The sequence below is a fragment of the Eutrema salsugineum genome, unplaced genomic scaffold (assembly GCF_000478725.1).
Source record: "Eutrema salsugineum unplaced genomic scaffold, Eutsalg1_0 scaffold_14, whole genome shotgun sequence".
Taxonomy (NCBI): Eukaryota; Viridiplantae; Streptophyta; class Magnoliopsida; order Brassicales; family Brassicaceae; genus Eutrema; species Eutrema salsugineum.
Window position 1 is genome coordinate 2,126,762 of NW_006256877.1, and position 23,363 is coordinate 2,150,124.

General features: G+C 38.4%; 2 protein-coding genes across 3 annotated transcripts; one reads left to right on the plus strand and one right to left on the minus strand.

Annotated features, from left to right (window-relative positions):
* Positions 1 to 3,679: 3,679 nt before the first annotated feature.
* Positions 3,680 to 18,499, minus strand: LOC18022496. 2 transcript variants are annotated; one of them, XM_024158841.1, is made up of 37 exons: positions 18,418 to 18,484; positions 17,980 to 18,308; positions 17,784 to 17,877; positions 15,433 to 17,645; positions 14,828 to 14,942; positions 13,484 to 14,257; positions 13,151 to 13,400; positions 12,579 to 13,048; positions 12,336 to 12,459; positions 12,133 to 12,257; positions 11,373 to 12,004; positions 11,143 to 11,260; positions 10,944 to 11,060; positions 10,744 to 10,838; positions 10,309 to 10,451; positions 10,155 to 10,210; positions 9,839 to 10,052; positions 9,128 to 9,547; positions 8,778 to 9,055; positions 8,615 to 8,700; positions 8,456 to 8,542; positions 8,105 to 8,369; positions 7,617 to 8,012; positions 7,407 to 7,503; positions 6,929 to 7,248; positions 6,712 to 6,828; positions 6,461 to 6,628; positions 6,164 to 6,289; positions 5,979 to 6,068; positions 5,767 to 5,873; positions 5,531 to 5,679; positions 5,343 to 5,425; positions 5,166 to 5,261; positions 4,959 to 5,081; positions 4,598 to 4,681; positions 4,287 to 4,427; positions 3,680 to 4,180 (listed from the first exon to the last, which is right to left on the minus strand). In XM_024158841.1, the coding sequence occupies exons 2-37, from the start codon at positions 18,258 to 18,260 to the stop codon at positions 3,815 to 3,817; spliced, it is 9,420 nt and encodes a 3,139-aa protein (XP_024014609.1). In that variant the 5' UTR covers positions 18,261 to 18,308; positions 18,418 to 18,484; the 3' UTR covers positions 3,680 to 3,814. The 2 variants fall into 2 exon arrangements, 1 of the variants encoding a protein (XP_024014609.1); XR_002900523.1 differs by lacking the exons at positions 3,680 to 4,180; positions 4,287 to 4,427; positions 4,598 to 4,681; ... (3 more) ...; positions 5,531 to 5,679; positions 5,767 to 5,873 and having other exon boundaries at positions 6,036 to 6,068; positions 6,164 to 6,285; positions 18,418 to 18,499.
* Positions 18,500 to 20,159: 1,660 nt separating this feature from the next.
* On the plus strand, positions 20,160 to 21,810 carry LOC18022497 (heavy metal-associated isoprenylated plant protein 30). The gene is made up of 3 exons (XM_006405210.2): positions 20,160 to 20,477; positions 21,112 to 21,187; positions 21,295 to 21,810. Exons 1-3 carry the CDS (start codon positions 20,340 to 20,342, stop codon positions 21,615 to 21,617), a joined length of 537 nt encoding a protein of 178 aa, XP_006405273.1. The 5' UTR covers positions 20,160 to 20,339; the 3' UTR covers positions 21,618 to 21,810.
* Positions 21,811 to 23,363: the final 1,553 nt, after the last annotated feature.

Genomic DNA, 23,363 nt, shown 5'->3' on the forward strand with positions numbered 1-23,363 from the left:
CCTAAACCCTAAACCCTAAACCCTAAACCCTAAACCCTAAACCCTAAACCCTAAACCCTAAACCCTAAACCCTAAACCCTAAACCCTAAACCCTAAACCCTAAACCCTAAACCCTAAACCCTAAACCCTAAACCCTAAACCCTAAACCCTAAACCCTAAACCCTAAACCCTAAACCCTAAACCCTAAACCCTAAACCCTAAACCCTAAACCCTAAACCCTAAACCCTAAACCCTAAACCCTAAACCCTAAACCCTAAACCCTAAACCCTAAACCCTAAACCCTAAACCCTAAACCCTAAACCCTAAACCCTAAACCCTAAACCCTAAACCCTAAACCCTAAACCCTAAACCCTAAACCCTAAACCCTAAACCCTAAACCCTAAACCCTAAACCCTAAACCCTAAACCCTAAACCCAGTATGCTCCTACCTATTGTTAGAACAGAACCAGCGGAGGTACAATACGGTCCCAGAGTCCTGATATAGCCGGACCATCACGACGGAGAATATGCAAGGTTGTCTCCACTCCACTTTTGCACACTTGACACAAATCCGTGCTACACAAATGTCTCCTATGGCGTTCTGAGTTCGTCATGAGAACTTGGTGCCCCACCGTCCATAGAAACAGCCAAACTCTCTCCGGTGCTACCACTCCCCACACACGGTTAAAGAAGTTTCCCATATTCTCTCTCGGCTCATTATTCTTAGTAAGCATCACATATGCAGATTTCACCGAGAAAGCTCCATTGTCACTTGCTCCCCAAGATAACCGGTCCCGCGCTCCAGTCATGTTGTCCAACACCACCGATCGCAATTCCAACTCAATCTCTTCCGTTTTAAAAGGTATGATACGATGTAAGTCCCAGCCTTGTCTATCTCTCCACATATCGCGAACTAAGACTGTCTCATAGCCCATCGGTAATGCACCCGTAATCCCATCAATTAGCTGTTTATTGAATAGCCATTTATCCAACCAAAATCGAATTCTCCTACCATAACCGAGAACCCAGCTCAGACCTGGCCCTACAACCTCACCCAAACCAGTTGTGATGCTCCGCCAAGTCGCAGACCTATTGCTCTTCTTTACCAGCCATGATGTATCTTGAGGGTCACCGACTTTATATTTCTTCCGCAATAACTTCACCCATAAACTCTCCGAATCATTCAGAAATCTCCAACCCAACTTAGAAATCAATGCTTTGTTCATATCTCGTGCTCTTCGGATCCCCAAACCACCTTCTGATTTCGAAACCGTGGCCTTATTCCACGAAACAACATGCTGTTTAGCTCCCCATAGAAAGCTGCGAGCTACTTGATCAACTTTATCCAAAATCGACTGGGGCAAGCAGATGGTACTCATCGCATGAACAGGGATAGAAGTTAAGACTGCCTTTGTCAACGTCAACCGCCCAGCAAAGCTTAAACATCGGCTCTTCCAGCCTGCTAATCTCGATTGCATCCTCTCAAGGATCTCTCCGAAAGTATCTTTATTCATTCTCTTCTGCAAGATTGGCATACCAAGGTATTTCCCTAGCTCTCGCGTTGCCGAAATCCCACTAGCCTCACTAATTAACTTTGCTTGATCCCTTGACACATTCTCTGAGAAGAAAATCTTGGATTTCTCCAAACTCACTTTTTGGCCAGAGGCATTGCAAAATTTCTCCAAGACTTGGCGAATAACCCCAATCTGCGCAACAGATGCTTCGGCAAAGAGAATTAGATCATCGGCAAAACAAATATGTGACAACTTAGGCCCTCCTCTAGAGAGACTAATCGGCTTCCACCTCTTATTACTAGTCTCTATGTCAATCATATGACATAGTCTCTCCATACATAAGACAAATAAGTAAGGAGACAACGGATCTCCTTGACGGAGCCCTCTCATGGGCTGAAAAGGTGTTGTTTTATCTCCATTCCACAGTAGATTCATTGACGGGCCCGAAACGCAACTCATAATCCAGCCTACCCACTTCGCCGACAAACCAGCTGCTACGAGTGTGTCTTCTAAGAAGTCCCATTGAATGCGGTCGTAATCTTTCTCTAGATCAAGTTTCAGTAACATCCAGCCTTTACGTCCCTTCTTACGTCTCATAGAGTGGACTGCTTCCTGCACCACTACTATATTATCTGCACTCAGTCTCCCAGGGATGAAACTTGATTGTGCTGGCCCAATTAACTTCCTCATCACACTTTTCAACCTCCCTACCATTGTTTTCGTGATGACTTTGAACAACACATTACACAAACTAATAGGCCGAAATTGTGTAATCTTCTCTGGCTTTGATACTTTTGCGATGAGAACTAACAATGCATCATTCGTCGACTGCGGTAGTTCTCCTGTTGCAAAAAAATCAAGCACAAACCGCACCACCGAATCACCCACAACATCCCAACATTCTTGATAGAACACAGGTTGGAATCCATCCGGTCCCGGTGCCTTGAATTTTCCCATCTTCTGTATAGACATCACCACTTCCGATTCTAAAAACGGCTTCTCCAGCTCCCGTTTTTCTTCATACGAAATCGGATCAAACCCTAGACATGGTAGCTTCTCCACAACCGGATCTACATCAGAAAACGAATAGAGCCTCTGGTAATAAGCCACTGCAAGTTTCTCCAACTCATCGCTGTTAGATATCCACCTACCATCATCATCTTTTAACAGATCGATTCTGTTTCTTCTTCTTCTTATAACAGTCGAAGTATGAAAGAAAGATGTATTGCGATCCCCATGAACAATCCATCTTTCACGAGACTTTTGGAACCATACAATTTCTTCTTGCTCAAGAACAATTTCAAACTCCCGAAGAAGCTCGGCTTCCTTCCGTAGCAAGTCATCTGTTTGGCTCTGTTCTAACAAGTCTTGGGTTGCCTTTTAAAACTATTAATAAAATACCTAACTAATATCTCTGTATTAATGATTAATAAATTATATTTAAAATTTTATTTGGTTTGTTTATTGGATTTTAACAAGTAATTCAATAAAATACAGTGACACCGTAAATAGGTGGACTAACTCCTATGAGATTTCAATTTTTTTGAGAAGTGTGGACAATTAGTGATCCAAACCTATGTGATCTAGCTCTTATACCCATGGAAGATGCGTCTATGTATTGATTTCTGGTGGAAAATCATCGGGAAAAGCCATCTTTTTAAAGCAAAAAAAACAACACAAAAAAAAGCACTGAAGAGCTAGAGAAAGAAAGAGGGGAATGAGTAATGTTTTTTTTTTTGCTAAATTGTAAATACATGAAAATGTTTAGGTGTTACAAATTGTTTACACAATTGATCAAGTTAAAATCTTGGTTCTATGGCAAAAAAAAGAAAAAAACATGGAAACAAATTCAATCGGTACTAAATCGACATGAAGTTGTGAAACATATTACCCATTATTCATGCCGAGTAGGAATGAGTACTGTTGCAATAGAGGAGACCACCATTCCTTTGATTTATGTATATATAGATTCTTAGATAGAATTGGGTTTCGAAAAAAGGAAATATCGAGAAAAAGGATTCACATTTTTGTTTTTTGGTTGGGGTGATAAAAATACGTCCGTTGATTTCCTTAACTGCTCGAGATCATCAGCTACAAAATTTTCCTTTCTTCTGTTCTGCTCAACAAATTCATATAGCTTGCGGTCAAGTCTAAAAGCCCATTAAACTAACAACCCTGCCCAATTATTACATAGCAAGGATGATAGTTTTGTGAAATCGGGGATTCGATTTGCGTTAGTAATTGTGATTGTGTTATACAATAGCAATCAAGTTGTGATTCATGGCTTCTACTGTGAGAATGAATATTTACGGAAAACGTAATTACTGTTCATTGCTTTTGTCAAGAAAACTTAAGAGAAACCCACTTACAATCCTACGAGCTATTGGGTTTGGAATCTGTCGACACAAACGTCCGTCGATGTAAGCAACGATACCTGAAGCCACGAAATTGCCAATACCAGCTTTCCACATAAACTTCATCTTCTTCTTCTTCTTTTTCTTCTTGTCACTAAGTAGCGGTACGATTGCAGTACTGGAATCAGTGTCATTAGTCTCGGCCTCTGCTTCTTCTCTCTTTGGCCTTAGACCTGAAATGACCTTAGTCGCGTGCTGTCTGAGTATGCGAATTGCAAAGCTCACGAAGAGATGTTCACATAATGTCATCACCGTGGGTCCGATCTTCCATTCCTGGTTATATTGAGATAAATCACATCACTGAGGGTTCATCAAAACCAACCCCCTCCCCAAGTCCGATTGCTACTCATGCAGGGAAATAAAAGGATTTGAGTTTAACCTTATCTCCATGGAGACGACGAAGAGGACGAGAGCTTGAAGGATCTCCTTTGAGCAAACCCCTACTTTCCAGAAAATCTTTAACACGGTCTATCATTTCATCTATGAGAGAATTGCTTGGTGGAAGATTTTTTAAGAAAACCTATAAGTGAATATGTTTAAACAGTCAGGGAAATAGGAAGTTCATGCATGATTTCTGGTTGGTTGGTATGAATATCTTTCTTTGAGAAATTATGAAAATTGGTCTCCCTATTTTGGGAATGGGCAAAGCAAATCTAAGTTAGAGAAATATTGCTTTTGCGGGTTGGTTACCTGATCGTCAATGACTTTGACTCTGAGATACTCTTGTCTATACATTGTATCCAACATAGCTTGAAGGTATCCTTCGATATATAACTGCAAGGAGTGAATATGAGCATACATAACTAAATCTCACAAGAATATGTGACAATGATTCTAAGTATTTGAAGATATTAGTAAATGTGACGGGGAGCTTATTCTTTATAGGTTTAACAAGTTACGGAAAACATGATCCTTCTATCATAAACTGAAAAACTCAGCAGATGGACACGTAAAAACGCTCTATGCTTTGACTTTTTTCGGTTTCTCTTTTTTACTCTATCGAAATGAAAAAGTTAATTTGAAAGTATAAGACAAGGCTGTGAGATATCACCTCATCAATACCGGGACTACGATCAAGCTTAATTGTTCTATCAGGCCCACCTTCCATCAAGGCTGTTCCTATCACCGAAGGTTCCATTGCCAGTTTAAGGATTCCATGGTGGAAACCGCTAACCTATGAGAAGAGACAAAAAGATGATAAAAAAATGACCATGTTTAGCCTAACTGATCATTAGTTTGAAAGGAGATAAGTCCTCACCAGTCCATCAAGACCTTTCATTTCTGCAGCCCTCAGAACAGAGTCTGATATTTCAGTGAGAGCAACGAAGATGACATTGGATCCTGCTGTTCTTAGCTGCAACATGGTAGTTCCATAAGAGGTTTACTGGAAAAAAAAACTAGGAAATTCATGATCGATATACTATATGGTACGTACAGTTTTCCCAAGATCACCAAAGTAACGTCTTGTCCCTGACAATCCTTTGTTGTCAATAAATTTGCTGAGGAGTTTGAAGGTGCCTACAACAGATAAAAGCAAACGATTAATTCCACCTTCATTGAGATATGATGCATATATATATGCCATAAATAAAGGTAAGGATACGGGAAATGCACATTGCTTACCCACTGTCAAACCAGGGACGTTCACTAAGCCTCGAGAAGGATCAAAAAAGGCATCAAGAGAGGATGATGCAAAATCATCAAACATGGACGCAAAAGCTGGCGGAAGTAATGGACTGCCCTTGGCAATGTAGATTGCTCTCATTGCATACCTAGAAAGCAGATATCCAAGTTGATAATGTGTAAAAACAGAGGGCAGAGTAGTTGGGAACTTTTAGCATACAAACAAAAGATGATACCATGAGTAATGTTTTACACATCGGAGTAGTAGTTCGCGAACCGTTATTAAAGCATGAGTGACCAGCACACCATTTAGCTCTACAACCATATTTTTTATTTGTGGAACCTACAGAAAACAAAGTGCCCAACAAGCATTGACTCATGAAAATTTGCATGTGAATACACGCAAAACAGCAAAATAATAAGATATGAAAATTTCTGATACCCATACCTTAACAACACTATGCAGCAATGACCTCAGAGTTTCTTGAGCGGAATCATAGCTCGAATATGAGCTCCCAGGAACAAAATTAGCAATTATCTAAATCAAAAGATGAGAAACAGATGTAGTATTTTAAACATAGCAAAGAGTAGAAATTGAAAATGAAAATGAGTAGAATAACTGACAGAGCGAACCTTTACTGGGTGAATTTCAAAATGATCAAAATAATATTGACTACTTTGTGTATTTGTACTGAGAGACGATCTCCAAAACGCCACAACTCTCATTAAAGTCTCTTCGTCTAGGTTCAAATTGACTGGCTGCACGTAAGACATAAGCATAATAAATCCAACAGCATAAGCAGGCATAGATGTCCATACAGTTAATATTTGTAGAATCAGATGTTTACTCTGGCCGTTCTATTTCATTCATTAGTTTAGACAGGAAGAGGAGAAACGTAAGGAGAGAGTGACACAGTAACCGCCCGATACCTGCAAAACTATTGAGGAGTGCTTGACTTGTGTGACGCTGGAACCACTTGATACTAGAATAAATACACATTTGAACAGACAACCATTTCCGTCACTGGAATCTGATTGATGCTGACGAAGCATGGCTGCAAAGGGTGCCCCTACCCATTTGTGATCCACATTTAGAGCCTGTAGTATCCAAAGACAAAAGCCTTGTCTTATTTCTGCAACCAGAAAACCAAGCCAACCTATTGCACTTCATAAAAGTATACCTCTATACATAATTGGTTAAATTTCTGTTGGTCAGTGAACATGGATTGTAGACCAAAATTCTCTAGTCTTGCCACTAGGATCGGAGAATATGTCAGGACAATTTTTTCCTCTGCATTCTGCATGAACATTTTAACACAGAATCAAGTCTAGGAGGCAAAGGAGCTCGACGTAAATTAATGCAGGAATGCAAAAGAGTGACACACAGAACAGACTTACTTGCTTCACTTTTTCGAGTAAGTGAATTCCTAAATGGGTTATCCGGAACTGAATTTTTGAACGAGATTGGAATACTGAGTCTTCTTTAAGGCTTTTTGAAGCTTCACAAATGCGAATTACTCGAGTCAGACCATCTGCATATACTTCATATCCGACCTTTACCATCGGTATGCTACTCAATTGCTCGTAGGCCGTTTTATGATCTTTGGCCTTCTTTTCCAACATTAAGTGGGAGGCTATGCTTCTGTGTTGAGTTGCCTTGAAAAGGGGTTTCCATGGACGAACCTTATCTAAGCTGACTTCACGCAGAGGTATCATGCCTAAATAAATAAAATTGCAGCTTATCATCAAATATCTATGAGTGCTCACTAGATTGATAACATGGAATAAACTGCCAAAAAAAATTTCCCCTAATAAATCTAAGACGTAATGGAATTGATTATTTATAAGCAGGGAAAAGTTGGAAGCTAACTATTACCATCTACTATCACTACAAGCTTGTGAGGAAGGGTCATATCATCCCATGCATAATCAGCCCCACTTCCAGGTCCAAGTACTTCAATCTCCGATGAATCCTGCAGATAACAAGCAACGGGCACTGAATGATATACAGAAATTGAAAAAAAAAAACAAAGAAAAAAAACAAAAATCACATATGTAGCGATGAGAACAAGTAGATGTGGCCAACCTTTTGGTAGTAAGTGAGAGATGCAGACAAGAAATTTTCAATTCGATATGGTGGTGGGGTATTTGGTGGTTTTTGGAAGCGCACAGCAAGGGTTGAACCTTCTTCAGTAACATTCACAGATGCGAATTCAATTGCGCCTCTGCCTGTTTCACCTGACTGCTTTCTGAACTTGAGGAAAAAACATCCAATTGAAGTGATGCATAGTGGACCTGACCAACTGCAGTTTGCTTTGTTCAACCCAAACTGAATGAATGTCAATGGATTTGCATTGTCACTTCCGTGCTTTCTGATAAAATTTTCGAATAGATGAAGTTCTTTCTTCTGTGTAGTTTCTTCCTGCAATCGTAAGGCTGCTCTTTGCTTGCTTTTGATGGTGATTATGCCTACAGAGTCATCCTTCCCACAAAACCAACAGTGATATAAAAGAAAAGTAAATAAATTATGTTTCTGAGATGAAAGCGACAAAAAAGGGGGACAGTAACAAGAACCTGAAAATAGCGTTGGCGGATGTTGATGGTCTCTTCCGATTCATTGATTACAAGATGCCTTGGAACAAAGGTCACAATCCGTGATGGAACAAGCATTTTACTTGAGATTGATTTAACTGACAACCCAAACCTTGTTATATACCCAAATCCAGACTCATCTTTTGTTCCCATACTAATTTCTGTAAGTCCTGATAAAGCATCCAAATCCAACACTGCTTCAGTTGCCCCATGACCATCAGCCAATATAACACTAACCTTACGAGATCTGGCCAAACAAGGTGTTGAGTAGTGATTAAAATGAGATTGGGTGGAAATAACTATGTAATTATGTACTGAGCATGGATAGCCTACCTTAAAAACCACGATCCCTCTGTCTTTGGGGGCAAATATAATCCAAACTCAGGGGGGACAATGTAACCAAGTTTCTCCAGATCTTCCCTGCATTTGTTCACATTAAATATAATTAGCCATCACCAGGTTAAAGGATATCATGATTTATATTTGATGTACCTGGATAGAGGCTTTTGGCCAGGGGGATAGAAGAACAAGGTGCAGTCTGAGTCGTTCTTAAGAATGTACGACGTGAAAACAGCTGCCTGCACAAACCAGAAAAGATATATTTTTTAAGTAAAAGAAATCAGGAAGGAAACAGAATTCAAGATAAAATCATGACCTCCAGTATGCCTCTTTTCCCTAGAGACAATCTCAAGGAAGCACAGTATTTTCCATCGGCAAAATCAAGACCAACATCCAAAGACTCTGCATCATTCTTCTGTTTCTGTAACTTCTTCACCCACTGACCACTATTGACTGGTTTGCAGCTCGTTCGGGAAGCAGTGAGAGTAACTCTAAAGTATATCATCTCAGGATTCGCATAAAAATCCATTGTTTTTCCACTCTGTATCGTTGCATGCTTGCCAATGCTATGTCTCTCCATCGAGGTGAACTGATCTGCAAGCGAGATAATAATGTTAGATGCAGAAATATAGGTTACCTAAAGAGCACATACTTTTCTGCAGTTACCAGTCTCTGTCAAAATAATGGCTGCTTCGGAGGACAGGAAGTTTGACACATGCACGGTGGGCAAAAGAAAAATTTCCTTCTGCTCTCGCAATGCAATAGATGCATTCCGTTTCTCAAACACATCAGAGGATGTATCAGGACGTATGATAGATACTTCCCTCCCAATGGTATGGATCAGAAAGTGCACCTTGCCAACACACTGACTTTCAGATGTGACAGAACAATATGTAGTAGTCAAGGAGACATTCACTGATTTGATAGAGAAAGCCCTTTTGACTCCATAACTCAATTTATCAAAGATTCCCGTTAGGCGTACTGCCTTCCCTCCTTCAAGCTGTTCAGACCATTCACTTGCCAGTGACTTCTCACTCTCAAACAAAGTTTCCAAAGATTCAGGTCTGAACGAGAGTGAATAATTACCTGCCATTCAGTTCGGAAAAACCAATCAGAATGCCACTGATAACAAATTAACAATCAGTGTGTTTAATCATCCTGGAAACTAGACTACTGATATTACCTGCAGAACAAAAGTAGAGAAATATAGGGACTTAAAGTCATTAAACACGTAGAAAAAAAAATTGATGGAAACTTAGTTACATAAGTTATTGTGATGAGGGACACATCAACCTTACTCGAAAGTTCAAGTTATGCAAAATAGGTTTCCATCAAGTTATCGAAGCAAGAAACCAAAACACGACCAGAAAAACCTACCAACAGCTAAAGATGTCAAAGCCTTCTTCTGATCGCCCGATAAGCTTATGGCATTAAATGCTCCCACTGAATCATCAATTGAAGCACCAGGCTTCAGAGGTACAGAAGCAAAATCATCTCTCTTCTGCTTAGATCGTTGGAAACGTATCTCCATCGGAAAACTAGTTTCGTTATGAATCCTTGTCAAAGGAGAAACTGAGATCGATAAACCATCCTACAGGTTATAATCAAATGCAAAAGATAAAGGAAAAATTGCATCCTTTGGTTGATATTAAATGATCTTATAGAAAACCTTGAGAATCAGCTTACGACATACCTCAGATCCCTTCTTAATATCAACAACAACAAACGGTCCAGGATGACTCCTCGAATCTATAAAACATATATTAAGTTCAGCAGTAGCTGCAACGTATGCTTATTCAGGTGGCAAGCCCATGAACAGATAGAAGGTGTGAAAAGCATCAAAGTACCTTGGAGTGATACTATCCTTGTTCTCCAAGCTAGTGTTCTGGCTTCTAACAAAGAAACGTTTAAAGAAGAAGTTATGAAATTTCCAGAAGATAGCTGGACCGCAACCACTGGAAAAGCTTCTGGTTGATGGTTCATTGAATGCCTTTGAAAGAAATTACACACGATTAGGGATGTGCCATCCATTATGCAAAATTTCTATACAAAAGTGAACGTGTTTCTCCACTCTCAGTTAGTTTAAGATGATTACTCTAAATTTAATACTTTTCTTTTGCACCGTAAGTGTAAAAGTAAGTATGCACAACACTAATCGGAAAAATGGGAAAGAAAATTATTTCAGAGAGAGTGCTAAAGACTGTCAGCATTCACCACGAAGCAAAACACATGCATCTTCCTGTTGCAGAATAAAACAAGGCATTCAGGGACCAAGGTGTTACCGAAGAAAAATCGAAGCAGTTTGTTTCCTACTAACTGTGGTAGTCTGTTTCTCATTGAAACGGCAAGTAAGGTCAAGGCCAGAGAGGTTTTCTATCTGAAAAGACAAAAAAATTTCATGGTTCCTCTATAGAATAGGTGTCTATCAAGGAAAAAGGTACGAAAAACTATAAAAGCATTGGACAGAAACCAGGGAAACGACCTTGCAACAGTTGGGAAGAATGACGGAAGTTTTCACAGAAAATGGACCAGCAAACTCCAGTTCTTCAAGCACAAAAAGGAGCATATCCAATGACAGCTCGGTTAAATAGACCTCCAACTGCACATGCGAAGGGAAATATATGTAACGAGTTATATAGCTCCAAGACATCATGAAAAATACGGTAAGAAGCTTTTAGTACCTTGCCAATTCTGCAGTAAATATGGCTAGGTACTTTGTGCATAGTATTTTTAAGATCCTGGGTCTGAAAAGTTGAACGGTAGAAAGCACTAACTTCAACTGGATGAATAAATTCCCGCCTATTCCAGAAGAAAAAATAAACAATTGCTGGAGGGAATTCTATGTAGGCGAGGAAAATGCATAAATCAGGAAATACACGTCTTAAGAACCCAAGGGGAGAGAACTTCTCACCATTGGTTTGTCTGAGCATCAAAGTACAGCACTAAAATGTTTGATGTGCTCATAACCCTGGCTTTAGAAGATAACATTTGTAAAGTCAGCTGAGTGATATTGATTGAACCACGAAACAGGGGAAATCTGTCCCTGGTTTCTGAAAGTTCATGAACAATGGTCAGAGATACCCCATCGATTGTTACGGTAATAGAAGGGGGGGAAGAGTTCATCACAGATTGCGTTTCAGACTCATGGATCTCAGGAGGTACCACAGATGTACTATTACGAATCGCCAAACTTTCACGAAACACTTTAAACTTGAATGGATTTCCTGGCTTTCGAACAAATTCTGGAAAACTATCAATAAATGCAACAGCTGAATCACTCTTCTTGTTGACAAGGTAAAATGTATCTTTGACCAATTTACGGTAGGTCTCCCAGTCAATGTCACCCTTATAATTTTCGGATTCGCCAACAGATGCCCGGAAGAGTGTTGTTGCGTTGTCATGAAGTCCACAGACGTTAACAAAATCTGAACTTGAATGATAGTTTAACCGTAATGGTTCTCCTTTATTGTTTTTGGCATACAAAGATGTCAAGGAGAACCATAAGGTGGATGAACTCCATCCTTGATAGCGATGGTAGGTGACCTGCACATGAATTCAAAATTTAGGGATTTCATCTCATTAAAAGAGAAGCTATCCTTTTATTCTGAAAACCAAAGAATACTAACTACGGTCTGTCTCCTGTTGTTGTTTTAATAATGTACTGTACATACCCTGAAAAGAGCTCTTTCTCCAACCAGAGAATAATGAAGGGTACCAGTCACAACACACTTGTTCCCCCTATCTTCAACTGTGAAGAACATATGTTGATGTATATCTTGAATAGCAACAATCGCTCCTATACATATATCAATTTTCCATTAGGAGAAAACCCAAAAGTTTAATGAATGACTAAAATAGTAATACTCCTACTCACCATCAGGAACTACAGACTCAAAACTTCTTTCAGGTTCCCTGTTGAACGAAGGCCTTTCTAAAGAAGCATCTGCGCTTCCTCCTCCAGGTAACGCAGAAAAGGATGAAAGCATTGAAAGGACCATCTGACGTAACAGCACATGATAGGCCAGCAAACATGAGTATTAGCAACTACAGGAATGTGAACATATAGGAGTATTTCAATACTGTTAACATATGCATTCCAAGCCTAAAAGAATGATACCTGCAATTCTGACAGAGAAATGGTTATATCAAATCCTAGAACAGAACAACCACCTTCCCAGGCCTGACTACACTGGTGACCGGTATTTTCTCGCTTCATAGCAGATGCAGAGACACGTAGTTCTTCCAAGATATAGTTTTTATAGCGCGAGTGAAATTCTTCCTGTAAATTGCTGTTGGTAGAGAATTCCCTTGGACCATTAAAATCTCCTGAAACACTTGTACTATCACCTGAACTAATTACATCCCTTTGCTGAAATGACGTTTCCAGAGGAGCACCAGACAGAAAAGAAGAAGATTCACTAAATGGTGGAGAAGAAAATTGAGTAATATTTATGTCCTTTTCCACGCTCTCAAGAATCTTAGAAAGAATTGATACGCGAGAAACTTCACAAAGAAACTTCTGTTCTCTGCGTGCCAAATCAAGGGAACTGTGGAGATTGATCTCCAGAACAATTTCCCTTATACCTCCTACAAAATCAAGCAATTATAACTTCTTTGGAAAGTCAATTATGTATGTATTTAGGTAGCATAAACGTTGTACAAATGGGGATAAAAAATAGAATAACTCACCATATTCATCAACACAGACAAAACTCAGTGCTAACTGGGTGACATCTATAGAAAACGTTTCTGCAAGGTACCATTTTGCTTGTTGAGAAGGAGTACTAACTTCACTGACACCTGAATCAGCTTCTACTTTCTCAAGAATTGGCGCAGAAGATTGAATTACTGACATCTTACTTGAAATGAAATAAAGGTACGCGGAGTAACCATGAATTAACCCGATCAAGGCCTCTGGTTCAAGGACAAAAAGACCACCCTGCCAGCAACATGGCGAGTTACTTCATGCATCATAAAGAGCTAGTCAATATGAAAATAAAGCAAGTGGTGTTTATTATTTACCTCGATTTTACAGGAAATTGACTGAAATTTTCTCCCAATAGAGACTGAAGTTACAAAGTTACTTGACCGACGAACTTCAACCAAGACATTTTTTGTTGAGCACCTAGCTACAAGTAAATCAGTCAATGCTAAATCGATGTGTATCCAACGGGTCGAGTTGGACAGTGAAGAATCTGAAGCAGAGTCCAACTGGTCCACTTCTCTCTGAACCTGAACTCTATCTGTAGTAGGTTCATTTGTTGTTGATGCATTTCCTGCAGAATCATCAGCCATACGACAGGCGTCCCCTAGAGCTGATGGGCTTGAGCAATCCATACACACACTCAATATGAAGCTCGAAAGACATGCATCAAACAAGATATCATGTGACCTGAACGGCGAAGATTCTGTAATAAAGTTGCCAGAACTCTTCCATATATTATCCATGTATCTGAAGAGTATAGACTGGAGTTCACACAAATCAACATTGATTAAAAACCTATGTTCTTCACAAGATAGTTCAGCGCATGCTTCCTGGACAGAAGACCAAATTCTAAAATCAGCTAGCTCCATAGGCTTCTCAAAACTTTCGTCTGATGCAGGAACATCAAATATCACGTCTATAGCCTTCATCTTAATGATCGCTTTAACTGCAAAAAGAGTTTTGCAAAAAGTCTTTTCGATCTCATGTTCCACATGCACTGCAGCAGACCTGAGTTCTTGTCCCAGTGAACGACCCGCAGAGCTAGAACCGCTCATACTACGGGATACCCCAGAAACTAAGCTTAGAAGCATCTGGTACAGAATAACAAAACTTATTTGAATGCTTTTTATATAACCTAAAAGGTAAATTAGGATCTTGATGCTATTCAGGTGTTATGCTTGGAATCATATATCGTAGGAGCTTAAAGACAGATTCATTTAGATTGATTATAAGAATTTGAGCATCATGTCCAATGCTAAGGAAGCTTTGAAGGATAGTTTCTGACACAACACCAAAAATTATAAGGAAAATGTCCATCTTGTCTTAAATCATATATATAAATCCTTTAGGCATCTTGATAATATTTGTTAGCAACAACTCTAAATCCAGAAATTAATCACTTGGGTTCGAAGAGTAATTACGATAGAGATTTTTTTTATCAAGTGGTCTACTGACAAAGATTTAACTCCATGAGACTATATAAGCAAGGACAACAGGCACACATTTTCAAAGGGAATATGATAATCATGCTTCGGAGCATCTGATCCTTAGATGAACTTACCACAACATATATAAATTCATGCGGTAGGAAACTAATTTTCCAAATACTATGCAGATTTAAAGACATGCAAAGTAAAAACTGCCAAGAAAGCCTCTCTTACCTGAAAATAAGCATTTAGGTCACCCGGTTTTAATACAACAGTCAGTCCCAGCACCAACACATCCAAACCAGTTGAGAAATTGATAATAGCTTCGCTGAAGGAATAAACATGATCTCTGCAATAGATTGCAGTTCTCTCAGATTCAGATGGAATTCCATAAAATGTAATTGATGGCTGCTTCCAATCACAATACTTAGTATATTGAAAAGGATTCTCAGCAGTAAAGTAGAAAATATCAAATAAAACGAAAACAGATATATACAAAAACCTATGGAAAGAGGAAACGGATAATTATTAAAGCAAGATTATCCTCTTTTCTTTGATGTAGCGTCACTGACGTTTGGAAATATCTTATGGACATACACTAACTAGTTCAACGAAGCACCTAAGCTTAGTCTTATAACTTGGGAAGGAATGCAGCTACGTATCAAACTTGAGAGATAAATGATGTGACCAAACCATTCTCAAATGACATGACAACCAAAACATGTATCAAGCAGGGAGAAAAAGACAATGTTAAGCTTAGTCTAACACATATGTAGCAATAAAAGGCAAAACACCAATGATTAAAAGGGAATAATTTAATATAAGAAGAAATCCCACACCTTAAGGATGAAAAGCAGATAGTTACGGGTCTCAATACAAAAACTTGACTCCATTTCTTTTCTGCCATTTTGCAGAAAGAACAATCAAAACCAGAAAACCCTAGGTGTGAGGACAGAGAATTCAATCCTTGAGAAACATATTTTTCATAAATTGGAATCACAGTATCACTTAACCCCAGGTCCTGACGCAAAGGCCTATCTGATCTTGCGTTGTCAGGCCCTTGAAACATCCGTAATAGCACAACGTCAGATTTTGAAGCCGGCCAAACGACAAACTCAAAATCATGGATATCAAATACAAGAAGATCTTTCTGCCCAATTAAAGCATCCACTTCTTCAGACTTCTCCACGAACAATTTGACCTGGGGGCCACCAACAAGTATGCCAACCTGAATCTGTCTCTCTGGATGAACACTTACTAAACACAATTCAATAATGCGTCTGTAGATCCCATATTCGTCATAACCAGCCATTTCAGAATCAACTCCACCTGTTACCAAAGAACTTGAATGACCCCGTCCAGTAACTTCGCCTTCAAATAAACTCTGAGACTGTTGTGTCTGCCAAATAAGTAGAGCCATTGAAAACAACGATGAATATTCTAAAACAATATCCAACTTCCCCAATACCATGCTACATTTCCAGAGCCCAGAATCTTGGTTACCAGCATCCTGATATGCCATGCAGGTTTTCATATCAACGAGTAGACAAGGGTTATCAGAAATTTCAAAAGTACTTTTATCCAACTTCAAGCAATTGCTGTTCCAGGTCGACCACATTTCTCTCAGAAGATTTTGTAGATGCAGATTTCCCTCATGTTGCTCATTGCCATAATGGTTACCTGCTTTGGAAAGTAGGATTGACTGTACTGGGTCCATCTCTAGGATAGTTTTCACATGCCCACGCATCTTTCTTTCAGCAGAACTACCGGGATCTTTTGTAGATCTCATGTAACGACTGGTTTTTCCAAAACCAGAGGACATAACCTTCAGTTTCCCGCAGGAAGCAGACGAACACTGAGTAAGACAGCCAACAGTATGCATTACCAAAAACTCATCGACCGAAAGGCAAAGAGTCACAACATTTGAGTCTGTGTGTCCAGTACTGTCTTTCGATGTCATAAAACTTGAAATCATTTTCTCTGGATAAAATGTGATAGAAAGTTTCCCAAAATTGACAACTGCATGAAACTCAAGAGATACCGGCTCGGAATCAGCTTCATTGTTCCTATCAGTTTGTAGTTCTTGGGTCAACAGTTTCCTTGACGAGAGAAAGCAAGCTATAGACCAGAATGTTTGACTTATAAGTCTCCAGATGTAAGCCAAAACCCAGGTGATCTTACACAAAAAATTGAAGTGGCCATATATGGAAGCTTCGTCAAAATCATCACTACCATTCTGAGAATTCACACAAGTTCTGTATCTGGCTACTCTACGCGCCCGCGCGATGGCTTCAGCAGGGAGTTCTTTCTCAATATTACATATCATCTCCCATTTACGTCTTGCAGATACAGAATGCCTTTTGTTTTCTGAAGCTTTCCAAAGTGATGATTTCTCTGGTGTTTTCCTGGAGTACCCAGCTAAAGATAGCAAATACTCATAAGCATTCACGTATCGCATCCAGAGGATAACAGCACTAACTGAATTCTGGAATGAAAAAGCGTGAGGTGAGATCATCAAGCCAATTTTCCGAGCAGCTACTTTCCACAGATGACGTCCATTTCTGACAGAATTGCTATCTTTGGATGATAACTTCGTCAATCCCATAAAAACCGGAAGATCAGTGGGTCTAAACGAGAAACTTAACTCTGGAACGCGGACGATCAGATCAGTAAGATGAAGATTATGCAGCGTAATCAACATGACAAGACTGTCAAATGAGCAAAGGTCAGCGATATCATTATTACTCTTATATCCAATCTTGAAACCATCGCCACTCAGTGTTAAGGAACTACGCCTCAAAGGAAATAACACTGCAGCAGCTGAACTCCTTAAGAAACTAAGATTTCCAGAATTCTCAGAATCACTCCTCAGCTCGTTGATTTCCAGAACACAACACAAGTCACTCGAACCAGGTAAACAAACCTGAACATCAATCCCATGTATCTGAATACGGAAATGCCTAAGAACAAGATTCGAGAAGGAAGTCTTGAGCTTATTTTGCTGAGAACTACCATCGAGCATCCTCTCCAAAATCTCATGTAAGAAGCATCCCTGCGATTAGCAATTAGCAATTAGCAATTTCTCCTCAGAGTTAATGAACACTTAATAGCTTCATTCGTTCCCACTTCCCACAGTAGCTAGCGAAAAGGGTAAGGCATTGTAAACGAAAAATCAAATTAACAGGTGTACCTCGGGATCAATAGAAGATAGAACTTTTCTTATCTCATTTGCTACAGTTTCACGTGATGCTCGCATCCTTCTCGAGCTTCCTTCCCCCGTTCCTCTTGAGGGAAAAAAAAAAACACAGAACCGATAAACCCTAGCGAACTATTGACTACGAAACCCAATACACGAAATCACAATTGAGCCGACGGGATTCAGTTACCTGGCCGATAATCTGACATGTACACCGCGAATTTCGATCTGAATGGCCGGAGCTGACCAAACGGACAAGTGAATAACCAGGTGGTCGACAGTAAATCCTTGGAATGAAACACTAGATCCATCGAGGAGTTGATTAAGCTGAGAAACATCGAATCGAAAATTCCGCAATGTGAGGAGAGTATCAGTAAGCCCTAATTTGACCTGAAGGTCAGGTTCTTCCCGAGAAAAAGGCCGCAACAGAGTATGAAGTCTCCGCCGGACGAAATTGCAAAGGAACGCCATGCGAATTCAATTCAAACAGATTCCTACATCAGCGAGTTCGAAGATTTCCTGGATAAACAAACGATTGATATGAGCCAGGTTGTGAGAAATCTCCCTTATCAAGCAGAGCGGGAAAGCAAGAGGACAAAGACGACGTCACACGTCACACTAGACTCACGGGAACAAAGACACGTGTCAGTCTCTTACTTCAGCGCATACGATGAAACTGTTCTTTGCCGTTTTCTTCTTAGCCAACGGGACTACCTGTAGTTTACACTCATTAACAATAATAACTAATCACAAGAGTCATATTTAATCAGTAAGCACTAAGAAACACCATTTGAAAATGAAAAGGAAACAATTTGACTAATCTCACGTACGTATTGTTCTGTATTATTCTCTTGCTTGATCTTTACTAGGAATTTTAGTTAGATGCATGTAGATATGGAAATAAAGGGTGAAAAGGAGGAATAAATTCATAATTTAAACTAAATTTTGATAATAAGGGAATATGGAAATAAGGAATAATGAAAATGGAGATGAGAAGAGAGAGTGCCATGCAGCAGAAGCAGGAGCAGGAGCAGCACATGCGCCATTCCTCTAACTCGATATCCACTTTTATTAACATTATTTGATTCTCTAAGATCATCCATCAATACATATGTCTTTTCATGTTTACAATATATGCGTGGGAATATCGCGTTCCCCCTGATATTTTTCTATGGTCCGAATGATACTGACACATGTTGATGCTCTCTTTATTAAAAGATTAAATCTATGGTTTCGTTTATTTCTACCGACGATAAAGTTTTTCCAGAATATAATCTTAGCATCTATAGGGCACTGTTCGTCTAGATTAAATGGAGCTGCAAATTATTTTGTTTATTCTTTCAAATTAATAGATTCGCTTTTCCGGTTTTCCCGATTAACATTTGCTTACATAAAAAGAGATACAATTCAAGATTTTGTTTGGTTTTCGATTTCTTCTGTAGAAAACTTAGATCGACGGAAAATGTGTTTTCTTATAAATACTAAAAAAATAGAAATTTCGGAAATCTCGTGGGAAAAGGTTGTATCACTACTCTACCGAACATTTCACTTGTTTCGTTTCTTGGAGTGATTTAGAAGACAGTATCCATCAATCATATATACTTTTTTTTTCTAGAAGATGGGCCGTGACGCCCAAGTTATTGAATGCATGTATGGTGGTGATTAACAAAACAAAACAAACCAATCATAGATTAGATTCCCTATGGCTATGATAGGAATTTGAATATATCAGTCTATTTGGTTTTGGTTGAACTATGAATGTATGTGTTCTACTATGATTCTATTAGATGTTCCCAACTCTCTACTACATAGTAGATAATAGACTAATAGAGACGATGAAAAGTCTTGAGGTCTCCTAAAGAATCACACTGAGTATGATGCTAAGGATATATTCTAATTCAACTTAAAGAACAATTAAGTTTAGGTTGGATCTTTAATAAATTCTTCTTTTATTACTAATGTGGACTGGATAATGCGGTTGCGGCCACTTTATTGGAGCCATAAAACCAGGACAATTTACATTCTTTTGATTTGTTTATATACATCAAGCATAAACTATAGCGATACATTTCTTTAGAATTGCATTTTAAAAACATTTGATACCATCGTGAGAAGAAAAAAAACACTTGATTCCACGCATTATGTCAAGACTCAAGACAACGCTTTTTGATAAATTATAATTACCATAAGCTTTAATTATGAGAATTATTACTAAATGATATCCATCATAGTTAGCAAACTCATCATATATCTCCATCAACTTGCCTTGCATAAAAACCCATTATTTGTAAATGTCTATGGAATATTATAATAAATATCACCTCAGAGATTACAACTTATTACAAAGGGAAGCGATTCCAAAGGAATATCTTCCGTTGTGTCTAATCTTGTTCTTTGTTTAAAACTCCTCTCCATGCATTCCTCTTGTTTATATATTTATTGCTTCTTCTATAAGCTTTTGTGAGTCCTGGTGATCATCTCTCTTTCTAGCTAAGTGAGCAGGCACTAACGCATAAATATCTATATAGAGAGAGAGCGCTGGACAGAGAAATGGGTTTGAGGTCCATCATATCGACCATCACATACTGTTTGTTCTTTCGGTATCCACACAAGAAGCCAAAGGTCAAAAGTGTGAGCCACCTCAACTATTACCACACCATGCCAAGGGCTCGCCCACTTTCTTTACAGGTATTCTCTTTCTTTCTCTCTTTTTTAATTAACCTCAACTTCCATGTCTATAGCTTAGTCTCTGATCGACTCTATGATCATGAACTAGTTCGTCATTAATTAAACTAAATAGATTTGGATAACAATATACCTATATTTCTTTCTAATTAATTTGCCTTTGCATGTATCCCTTAATTTGGTGTGAAAATCTTTCTTATGATATATGCCTAATTAGTGGAACTAGCTAACTTTTCATTAATTAGTTACCTTGAGTTCTGCGGATTTCAAGAAGACGCTTGATAAGAAAACAAATTAATAGATCAGATTCTCGCAGGGAAAAAAAAAAAGAATACTAAAGTGCTGTGTTCAGTGTTTTTTTTTTTTTTTTGTTTCCTTGTCTGTTAAAAAATGACTTTTGGTTTTTTTCTATTGATTCGTTAAAGGGAATCGGACAAAACTGAAGCGAAATGTCATAAGTTTGTCTCACTAGTGGATGCATCCTATAACCACAATATCGTTGGCTGATTCAGCATATATATACAAATGTTCTTCTGGTTAATAACTTTTTTCCCTTGTTTAGAGACGTATCGCATATTACTACTAATTAATTAATTTGTAACATATGACTGTTGTGATTAAATATGTAACAAAATAGACGATAGACCTGAAAGTAAGGATGTGCTGCAGTGGATGCGAGAGGGTAGTCAAGCATGCCATTTACAAGCTGAGAGGTAATATTAATTAGTGCGTGTTTTGGAAAAGAAAGTAAATAAATAATTAGTGAATATGAAAAGAGAAGTTAATTGAATTGAATGGCGTGTGGTGTTGGTGCATGAAGGGGTGGACTCGGTTGAGGTGAACCTAGAGATGGAAAGAGTGACGGTAATTGGGTACGTGGAGAGAAAGAAGGTGCTAAAGGCTGTGAGACGAGCCGGTAAGCGAGCCGAGTTCTGGCCGTACCCGGACATGCCACGCTACTTCACTTCCTCCGACCACTACTTCAAAGACACAACCAGTGAGTTCAGGGAGAGCTACAACTACTACCGTCACGGCTACAACCTCAGCGACCGTCACGGTCACATCCATGTCACTAACCGTGGAGACGACAAAGTCAGCAACTTCTTTAACGACGACAACGTCCACGCTTGTCGCCTGATGTGATCGATCTTTCATCTTCTATTTTGCTGTTTGTTTTTTTTTGTGTGTAATTCTCTCCTCCCTTTTCGTTTATATATATACATGTATCTGAATGTGTTTTTACATGTTGTATTGTCTCTAGGTTTAATTGGTTTGTATGCGTAAGCGAGATAAAAGCACACGCTAGCTTTTGTACACAATGCTTTATTATAATTTTTTAAAAAGAATCAAAAGAGCAATTTTCCAATGTTACATAACGACGGAGAAAATGTAATAATTAGAACTAATAGTAAAATGGAAGATGAATCTTGTCTTGATCGACCATAACATTAAACTTTGAACTAAACCAAGAGTGAGCTGATCAAGTGTAGACTATATGATAACAAATTCATAAGGAATCGGTAAGGAAACGAAATTGGAAATACATAATAATGACTAACCATTGTAAATCTTAAATGACAAAAATTAGTCATCTCTTCTACGGTTCCACCATTTCAAATTGGTGTTAGATTTGGTCCAGTTTAAATACAAAATAGAGAAGAACGCGTAGAGTGTAGACGTGATTAGTATACATGTATGAATACATTTAGTATTGCAAATAATGTTGGTTGCATGGAATACATAAAAGGTTCGCATTTATCAAATAGTATATAGGTCCGGCTAAATAAAAATGTTGATAGTCTTCATAAACTTTGGACCGGGCCAGAAAACTACATTAAGTGGTGGGCTTTCAATTCAAAACATAGAATGTTTTTCTTTATTGGAACAAGACATACATACATCATACGTCTATAATCTATATGGTCAGACATGAAACCACTTCTTTGAGGGGGACTTTCAGAGGTGGGCATTTTATCAAGATTTGTTAAGATTCCTCGAATTCTAACTCAAAAATAATTGGTAATAAGTGAATTGACTCAAGTCTCTTATATATTATTTAAGACCATATCCTTTATATATTGACCAAGATTTCTCTCAACTTATAACGTGAGATAGACCATCAATTTCGGGTTCGAGTGTACAAATCCCTTTTTTGGCCAAATTAAGAGAGTGTGCATATCAAATTTTGATACCATGCTAAGATTCTTGGGCTTCCAACTCAAAACCAATTGGCAATGAATAGATTGGCCCAAGTCATTTATATATTATTCAAGATCAAATCTGTTATATATTATCTAAAATCTTTTCCAACTTTTACTATATGAATTTTTTCACACACTCTCTAAATACTAAGATTTCATGGTCCAATAATCTTTATCTAATCCCAATAAGACTTGAAACCAATTATCAAGATTTAGTTTTGCCTGTGGTGGACATTTTTAGTTTTTTTAGTTGTAACAAGGCAGTCTGATATGGCTGCAATCTCTATAACTATGTCTAAGCCTGTTCTGTTAAGTTTAACTGGTTAGTGAGCCAATATTAAACTTTTCATATTGTACATGTTTTATTTCATTGAGAAAATACTGTAAGATAAGAAAACTATGCATATTTATTGAGATGATAAATGAATAGTAGTTCAATGAAAGAAGAAAATATTATTTTGTATATGTTATTTTTTGAAATTATAGAATATAAATGATGTAGTTAGCTTGCAGATTAACCCGCTAAACCCACAGGTCCGTATTTATCGGATCCATCATACAAGAGACAGTTTTTTGTTTTACGACTGCAACGAGTTGGTCTATAAAAATTGGTCAGTGTAGTTATGTATATGCCCGTAAAGGATCATAATATGTCTGTCTTGCAGATTTCCCGATCTGTTGGCATCTT

Bases quoted from the DNA above. Each gene is read 5' to 3' on its own strand.
- LOC18022497 (XM_006405210.2), top strand. From the start codon at position 20,340: ATGGGTTTGAGGTCCATCATATCGACCATCACATACTGTTTGTTCTTT. The intron at 20,478-21,111 runs GTATTCTCTTTC...GTAACAAAATAG, and splicing joins CTCGCCCACTTTCTTTACAG to ACGATAGACCTGAAAGTAAG. The intron at 21,188-21,294 runs GTAATATTAATT...TGGTGCATGAAG, and splicing joins TGCCATTTACAAGCTGAGAG to GGGTGGACTCGGTTGAGGTG.
- LOC18022496 (XM_024158841.1), bottom strand. From the start codon at position 18,260: ATGGCGTTCCTTTGCAATTTCGTCCGGCGGAGACTTCATACTCTGTTG. The intron at 17,646-17,783 runs GTACACCTGTTA...TGCTAATCGCAG, and splicing joins TATCTTCTATTGATCCCGAG to GGATGCTTCTTACATGAGAT. The intron at 6,629-6,711 runs GTATACTTTTAT...TGGATACTACAG, and splicing joins TTAACCAATTATGTATAGAG to GCTCTAAATGTGGATCACAA.